The sequence below is a fragment of the Atta cephalotes genome, assembly GCF_000143395.1.
Source record: "Atta cephalotes unplaced genomic scaffold scaffold00012, whole genome shotgun sequence".
NCBI lineage: Eukaryota > Metazoa > Arthropoda > Insecta > Hymenoptera > Formicidae > Atta > Atta cephalotes.
This window is the reverse complement of record NW_012130076.1, coordinates 3,469,070-3,478,508: the sequence shown is the minus strand read 5'-3', so window position 1 is coordinate 3,478,508 and position 9,439 is coordinate 3,469,070. Positions and strand designations below refer to the sequence as shown.

Below are 9,439 nucleotides of genomic sequence, written 5' to 3'. Positions count from 1 at the left end.
GAGAGAGAGAGAGAGAGCCTATAAAGTCCCTTGATATCTTAAGAAAGTTGCTGAATGTTTACCACTTACCTAAGGTCGGGTTCACACCTTGACAGAAAAACGGAAAGCGGAAAAGCTAATCAGAACTCGTGGAAAGATAGAAGCGAAATGTACCGCTTATTACTATCGCTAGTTTCGATTGGCTTCCCCTTTTCCACTTTCCGCTTTTCCATCAAGATGTGAACCCGACCTAAGTCATATCTGTGGGTCTTCTAAATCGCGTATACTTTGAAAATATCGAATTTAATAAATGAATGAAAATAATTAAAAATATAAGATTAATAATCCTACTGCAACATGTTAGATAGAACAACAAATTAATTTGTTATTGTTGACAAATAAATTTGTGATTATAGATGCCTGAAAAATCAAGCTATAATCTTCAATATTTATTTGTATACAGCATCAAATCAATATCAAATGGAAAATATAATAAAATATAATTTAAGTGGTACAATTTTTAGCAACTCTCCCCTACTTAATACGACTGTAACGACTCTCATTGTATGCGCATTTCTTTGTTTTTTAGTATAATGAATCGAATCCGTGTCGAGAATTCGAGAAAGGCGCTACTATTTTATATCGCACGCACCCTTTTCTTCTCGAATATGAATATAACATGTATTCGCCAACGGATGTTGCTCTAGTCACTCAGTGTAGCATCGAAAGGATACCACTGTTGGAAGCGTTATCGAAACACTGGCCGGGGACTATAAGCGTCGCGCTTTACTTGACCGATGCGGAGGTCCAGAATTTCCTGGATTTTGTGCGAGGCTCCGTGGATTTGCGAACGAGAAGGAACATCGCTTATCACGTCGTGTACAAAGATGGGGTGCGTTGTCTTTGTGCTTCTAAAAGCGACAGTAAATTAGTACTCTAGAAGAAAACATCGCAGAATAAAAGAGATGCAATTTCTTAATTATAGCCTTGGCCGTAAAAGTATAAAACACCTTCAATTTATTACATTTTCTTAGAAAAATCCAAAGAAAAACTAACAAAAGATTAAGATTAAGAAAAAATTTTAAACAACAAAATATTAAAATTATTATAAAATTATAAAATTATTGCTACAAAAATAAATATTATTTTATTTTCAACAAAATTGTCTTTCAATTTATCGTTTGTTATATAAAATGTTAATTAAATATAAAATATTTACGTCAATTTGTGATTTATACTTTTAGTCAAAACTGTATAATTTTCAGGATATGAAGAATTAAAAATATCATATTACATGAAATTCTATGTTTTAAGATGATATGCTAAATATAAAATATATGTTACATTGCATTATTTTAGATAAGAACTTAATATATTCGATTTCTGTTTTTATCTAAATTATTACTTTCCATTTAGGATCTTTATCCTATCAATTATTTAAGAAACACTGCGATATCATACGTACCAACTCCATTCGTCTTCCAACTAGATGTCGATTTTCTTCCGCAATTTGGGTTATATGAAAATATCATGAACTATATTAACCGATTGAATATCAATGAATCAGATAAAGTAGCTCTGATTGTGCCAGCATTCGAAACCGAACGCTATAGGTAATTCATCGTTTTCGCAATATCAAAATGAATTATTTTATCAAGAAAAATCGCCTCTTACAGATTCACATTCCCCATTAACAAAGATGAACTACTGAAGTTTCTTAAACGCGGTATTTTATACACGTTTCGCTATCATGTTTGGACACAAGGACACGCTGCCACAAATTACAGCTTTTGGCGAAACAGTACGGAGCCTTACCAAGTGCGTGCGAGATCCGTAATTACAAGAATTGCCAGTGATACCGGGTTTGAGAGCACCCTACATATTATTAGATACATTGCTAAAGATAAATAATACGCGATCGCAAAACAAACTTTGAGAGAAACACAAATCAAAGTAGGTGTTTCTTAAGGATTTGGGTCATTGAATTTGAATTTATAAGTCATTTTGTTCCATTACGTCCAGTTTATTAGAGGTGAAATAATCGAGAAAAATAATAAAAAATCTGTGAAAATTGAAACGTTTCAAGAAAGAACAAAAGTAACATTAAATGTGATTGCAGAACTGATTTAAATGTATTTATGTAAAAACATTAAGTGTAAGAAGAAAATTTACTAATGTTAAATATAGCCTAACATATCATAAAACAAATCGATGTAAAATACTATTGTATAATAAACAGTCAGACAATTTGCATGAAGGTTTTTTTTTCAGCTTCAAAAATGAATATTTTAATAGTTATTTTATTTCCAAAATTAAAACTCATTCTACAATTGCGTAAGCACAATTGTAAATGGTTGCAGTTGTGTAAGAATTGATCAATCATAGTCAAATATGAAAAGAATTCGCCTGTGATTGATCAATTCTTACAATTGCAATCGTTTACAATTATGCTTATGCAATTGTAGAATGGGCTTAAAATATCCATTTCTGAAGTTAAAAAACTTTCCACTCACGTAAATAGCTTTAAGAGCCATCATTTTTCTCAATTATCTAAAAAATTGGACATGATAGAGCAAAACGCCTTCAGAATTCAGATTTAGACTCAAAATCTATAAGAAACACTTATTTATTTAGTTTGTTAAAATTTCCAAAAAATTTTTTGCATATATGCCATATAAGAAAAACAATGAATACATAATAAAGGAATTGTTGTAGATTTCATGGGAGCCAGATTTCGAGCCTTATATAATAGTTTCAAAATCTGCTCCACGATACGACACCCGATTTGTCGGATTTGGATGGAATAAAGTTTCCTACGTGACCCATTTAACGGCACTAGATTATAAGTAAAGCATAGTAATTTTATTCATTAAATAATGAAATATCTCCAATTTAATTAACATATAGCGCACAATTAAAATCAAAAATTGAAATTACAGATATATCGTTTTGCCAGATACTTTTATTATACATCGACCTCATGCACCTAGTTTAGATATTGGCAAGTTTAGAACAGATTCTGTTTATAGAAGGTAATATAGCATATATAGCATATCATATAGGATCTTTTATTTAAAAAATTCGTAATTAGAATTTGTAACATTATGATATATATTATACGTTATAAAAAAGTTAAGATGTCTGTTTGCTATAATTTTTTTTGGATTTCTACTTATTTTACAGATGTCTTAAAAAGTTGAAGGATGAATTTGTTAAAGAGCTAATGACAAAATACGGCGAGACTGCACTATCGAAACTAAAGAAAGAGACCAAAGAAGAGAAAATTTAAGAAATTCTATAATTTTAACGTATAATTTTAAAAATATAATGATATTGATAAGAGTATTATATATTTTTACTGAAAATTTGTGAATATATTATGAAAATCTGTGTATTGCAGCTATTTTCTTAACAAAAATATACCTCCTTTTAAATAAAACATGCGTTATTTATTTATTTACCAGTGCCAAATAATTGTAATAAAAATATCTGAAAAACAAATAAAAATGGATCAGATTTGGGATCGGGAAATATTTATTAAAATTTAACCCATATATTTAGTGGAGTGTACAGAGTGGTGCTTTCAGTACATTATTGTAATATTACAATCACACTAAATATTTCATTTATAAAATATGTATAATATTTACAGCGCCAGTATGTTAATACATTGTACATACAAATCATAATTTCGGCCGAAAATTTATATTTAAATCATTGAAAATTGAGACGTTCATTACAAGGCAAGGTATCTTTTTTTATAAATAATTACAGTAATGACGACAATAATAGCGACATTAGTAACTATATAGCGTAAATATAATAATCATAGTAATATCTTAAAAAATATAGTAATATTAAAACATAGTATATATAGAAAATTAATATAAAAGTAATAAATCGTACAAATAGCAAGAATACATAGTAGGAATAACGGTAAAAATATTTTAATGAAATTTTTTCTCGATCATTGATATTTTTACCTCATGTAGAACCTGGCGAGAACGCGGATGTTACATTTCGAAGATTATTATCTACAACATACGACATGCATATATAAATCATTTACATTCACATTATCATTCCGGCTTACATATCTCGATAAAAACATTTTCCTTAGCCCACAATCTCACAGTACTCTTCGTCCGTGATACGAAATTGCGTCAATAAAATGATAATTTTCTTTTTGATTTGCGATTCATAATGATTCAGAGAAATACTCGTTAAGCACGAGTTAACCAGATGCGATCCTTACACGACATTGTCAAGTTCGACATGTGTGTTAACAGAATTATTATGCATATTTAGCGATGTATTTACGTGTTTCCTACAATATTTAATTATTTTACTCGTACACGTTACATTCTTCCTTCATTGAAATTTAGCGCCATTAGATGCGGCAATTAGGCAGTTTTAACAATTGTTTATGCGTTAGGCAAAGGACTTATCAACTAAACAACATTGTTCTGTAACAGGTAATAGAAGCAAATGAACACAGCTCAGTTGGCTTCGATCGATGTTAATCAATGATAATTATTTATGTTTATACGTATGTTTCACTATATGTGGAATAACAAATTATATCTCTTTAAAAGGAACAATTTAACATATTTCATATCAAAGTTAATTCAAACAAAATTCATGATGGCGTTGTTTCGTAATTCTATCGAGAAATAACGAGAATATTCATTCATAAAATACATAAAATACAGAAGATATTGTCCTAACTCTAAGATTGTCAGTCTTGAGAGAGAATAATTAAGTTATTTACGGAACACTTCACACGCTATAAAAAGAATGTAAATTTGTTTATGTATATTTGACAAAAATCCAGCGAATTCTTTATAGACATAAATAATAAGCGAAGTATCTGTTTTGACCATTTCTACTTATGTCAAGAATGCATATAACTTATAAAGATGCATATAATCTAAAGAATTTATGTCTTTTTTTAAATGTCTTTTTTAAATCCTTGTTTAAAGAAACAAAACAGCAGTTAGAGCTTGCTAAAATATACGTAATAATTTTATATGCTGTAATTGCAGAATACAAATTATATTAAGTATATAATTATTATATCCCACAGAATGTTGTAACAAATGCAAAATACTAAATATTTAGCGTGATCCGTTTTAGGTCTGTGTAAATTTTCACTGAACTATGTTCTATAAAATGCACGCGTCTTATAAAAAGTGTTCTAATTAGATCCAGAAATAATTTCTCGGAAGATTGTAAGTTGGACCAATCTACTGGTTGGACGGTACCTTCGATTGACCGCTCATTGGCAGAAAGAATGAAGCGTCATATCGTAAATTTAATATGTTCATATTTGTCATTTTATATACAAGTATCTAAACGTTTGTACGTAAGAAATAGAAAATAAAAATTCGAAATTGATTTTATAATTATTCAAAATATTTAATAATTTTAATAATCAATGTTTTCACTAAAATCATACGACAAATCTAAATTGTAAAAGTATTTATAATAAAATTTAATAATCAATGATATTAAAATCATGTAAATGATAATGATATGCGTGATATTTGCGAATATATTAAAATTGTTGAAATGACACCAATGTTATTAATTTCGACAAAAATTTTGACCGTGTCAAGTTCTCTTCTGTGTACCGCGTACAAATCGGAGCAGCCTAAATGAGCTTGCTTGTGCTAGTCGTAAATTACCCTATTTTAATGTAAATTATTGTAACACTTCACGAGCACGTACAAATCGAAGGGTATATTGGAAGCGAGGAATGTGCGTGCACGATATTTGAAATATCACGCAAACGACATTGCGTTGTAGTTGGCAGTTGGATAGATAATTGAGCGCTGAGAATTTCCGATACAACATCACGATATGAAAGTGTTTAATGACGTTGGTTTTCATTCGTGTGAAATTGCGTTTTTAATTTTGTCCCCGATAATGTCAGTTCTAGCAATATGTTCTTTTTACTCTACCAACGAATGGAAAATTATGTATCTTGGAACGTAATTATAACTGAACAAAAATCTTCAACAGACGAAAACGAGAATATTTTCAATAGATCGAGAATAATTTGAAATAGTCCACTGAAATTCTACACTATGTACAAAAATAAAAAAGAATGGTAGAGATTGAACGTTCAATTGATTCGGTGATATTTAAGAGTTTTATTTGAAGATCTCAGTTATTCCTCGAATAGAAATAAAAAGCTTGTTTAAATCTCGATTACTTCGTTGTTAAGAATTAATAAGTGCCTCGTTATACGAACGAGAGAGAAAGAGAGGGCTTCGTACAAAAGTGCAGTCGATCGTAAAAAGACAAGATCGGTGTTACTCGATTCGCGATCGATCGGTACTGAAACTTCGCGGAGTAGAACGCACAAGTGACGTGGTCGCAATCGCAATTCAGAATTCACGCGGTGACAATCAATAAATTATTTCCGATGCCGGGGTATGACGTACGTACATTCGCTTCGTTAACTGTGATGCGCGCAGCACTTTCTCACAGTGTTACATGGAATGTGCGTAGATCTCATGTTGCCCCCATCAAACGTCCGAGGATTGAACAATGGTATCGACAAATGGAAATCGATCCTTTGGAATAATCGGCCGAGTGAGACGTCGGATCGCGGAGAAAGGCGCAATGCAAAATACAAAATTACAAAAATATATTCGTGGCGCCGATGACGACCGAACCCGTGCCGTGCGAGTTTCCATTGTGTATCATTTACAATATGAACAGCATGTACGAATAGAGTGCAATTGAAAGAAGGAGAGAGAGAGAGAGAGAGAGAGAGAGAGAGAAAGTGTATGTACATAGCACGGCACAGAGGTCGATCTAGGCAAGCCGCGACTTTGCTAGGCCGCTTAAAATACTGTTCTGCGATGTTCTCCGATCGTGCGAGCTCGATTTTTCACATACGCTCGAATCGAAAGCGCGATTTCCTTCTCATTTGCACGACACATTCGGGCTGCTGAGTAATACAAGTCTACGTATAAGAAGAGACAAACATAATGGAACGACGCGTTCCGCATGCATTGATTCGACGATTCGAGAAGAAACGAAGATAGAAAAATCGTGGTTGGAAAATCGGTTGGCACTGGCCTACAAGAAACCGGAAACGTTTCTCAGACTGTCGCGGCGCATCGCGACTGAACATTTTTCTCGCACGAGAGTTAGACGGTAACATTCCGCAATAAGTTGTCGAGCTCGTCGATCGCGGTGGCACGGCGAAAAATCGAGGCGACACGACCGCGTTGCTATTTTCTCCGCCGCGTCTCACCCGGATGGCTGTCAAGTTTGCACTCGAGTCGTAGTCATCGAGCGCTTAATACTGTTTGGCGTAATCCGGGCACGAAAAGCTCAGTTTTCCGGATGGTTCTTGGCCATCGCGTTTTACGCGTCCCGCGAATCGATCTCAAAAGCAGATAATCAGAATGCGAAATAAAAGAAATAGCTTTAAAAGAAAAACAAAGATAAGAAAAAAGAATTGAAATAATCTACTCTAAATAAAATAAAATATTAAATTATATATTCGTATCGCGATCCGAATAACATGTAACATCCTAAAAGGAGAGATTTTAATCGACAAAATCACAGGATGCAAGATAAGAAATCGAAATTTTTTTTTTCATTCGAACCTAAATTTTATCTTAATCCTCCAGAACTAGCGCTAAAATTACTGCTGGGGCTCACTTATATTAAATAAAAGGCATTAATTAATTTCAAGGAAATAAAATGACATAAAAATAAATAGCCAGTAAATACAATCAAAGTAAAATCAATGTTATAATTTCATACTCAAAAACTGTTGTAGTAAATTCTCTCAACGTAACTGTTATATATTGTTGAATATGAATATAACATTAGTATTATATTACCATTAATTGATGTTTACTGGGTACGTATATTTTAATAAAAATAATTCAAATATGCAGAGGTAACATAAAGAAAATTAAATTCTAATACTTTTGAACAAAGAGATTTATAATTGAGTAGCTCTCTCCAATAGATCGACTTATCGTCAGCAAGGATATAATTGAATAAATCCAGTAGAGACTCACGTCTGGAGGATTAAGGAAATTTTTATTTTAATCTGCGTTCGCGCATGAGATACCGAGGTATTTAATAAATCGAAACTTCTCGTGCGATTGCATAAGAGAAGAAGCGCTGAGTTTACGGTCGACATAAAGTGTCTTCTCAATATATCGCGATTTCGAATATATGCATTTATGGAGCAGGATCCGTCGTGTTTTACTTGAACAACGCTGATCCGGGTCGCCGCTGAGTTCGGGAGACAAGGGTATGGGATTGATCGAGAGCCCTTTGAATTCAAGTGTCGTTCAATGGTAAGGCAAGTTCACGTGGAATTCATTCGAAATACGTTTCCTCGATCGCTCGGCGCTTCGCCGCGGAAATCGCGGCCGTGCGCAATCGCAACAAGTTGTATACAATCGCGTCCGAAATCCCTGCTAAAGTTAGAGAAAGGGAAACGTTAATCTTCCCAGATAAAAAAGGTAACAAAAGCATAAAGAGTGGATGGTTCGCTGGCGATAAATTCGCAGTTAAAGAACGTTCTCTACCTACCCTTACCTGCGGTGAAATATCGCCAACTGGAGGCTCCTCATATATATGTGTGTGTGTGTGTGTGTGTGGGGGGGGGGAGGGTAAGCAAACGTAAAGCACTCCTTATCACGATGTATCGTAGCCAGATGTTTTGTGCGAGAACGGAACTGGATCGACAGCGTTAACCACCACTGAGGATAATGCGAGGATAATGCCGAGGATAAACCGCCAAGAGGGACCACTTGTATGTACTCATATCATGGAAATCGCATCGCGATAAGAGGAGAAAAAAGAGAAGCGAGTTCGAATGAGTTCGAAGAGACATTAACTTCAATGCAAAAGAAAAACGTGTTGCCGGCTGTGCGCGTGACAAGCCCCGCGCTTCGACGAGTCACATGTTTTCCAGTTTCAAGGAGAGACGATTTATCGGCCATCAGGTATTCGGGACCATAAGTCCGTACGCGTTCGCTGGTTGATGATATATAGCTCGCATGGACGTTCTACTTTACGATATATTGTCGTCAGTAGAATTGTAGCGATCGAACGTATCTCAAAATAGGGGACGCGATGAATTCTGTTCCTCACTCCGCGTTTATGACATGTCATCTTTTTATATCGTCATCTTTTTAAATCATGTCCATCTAACAATTCGTCCACGTTACACTTGGCGTTGTCCTTTTGATTGCTTGCAATCGTACGAGAACTAGTCAATAATTTTTACGCGCGCATTCGGATATTATGCGCGATATGCCACAATTGTTAACAATCGAGCTGTAATTGTTGCTAATTGGAACGCACCGCGCGTAACGTTCAATTAATTTGAAGTCCCGAAGTGAATTTGGATCGGTAGAGGAGTATATATATATATATATATATATATATATATATATAATGTTGTTTGTTGTTA

General features: G+C 33.6%; 1 protein-coding gene across 1 annotated transcript in view; it reads left to right on the top strand.

Annotated features, from left to right (window-relative positions):
• The window catches only part of LOC105617199 (glycosyltransferase-like protein LARGE2), a 5,821-nt gene extending 2,409 nt beyond the window's left edge, over positions 1 to 3,412 (top strand). The window contains exons 6-11 of the mRNA XM_012198764.1: positions 569 to 871; positions 1,396 to 1,592; positions 1,656 to 1,797; positions 2,695 to 2,825; positions 2,919 to 3,011; positions 3,163 to 3,412. Coding sequence (XP_012054154.1) covers positions 569 to 871; positions 1,396 to 1,592; positions 1,656 to 1,797; positions 2,695 to 2,825; positions 2,919 to 3,011; positions 3,163 to 3,268 — 972 coding nt within the window. The 3' untranslated portion in view covers positions 3,269 to 3,412. The remainder of the gene's footprint in view (positions 1 to 568; positions 872 to 1,395; positions 1,593 to 1,655; positions 1,798 to 2,694; positions 2,826 to 2,918; positions 3,012 to 3,162) is intronic.
• The last annotated feature ends 6,027 nt before the right edge of the window (positions 3,413 to 9,439 follow it).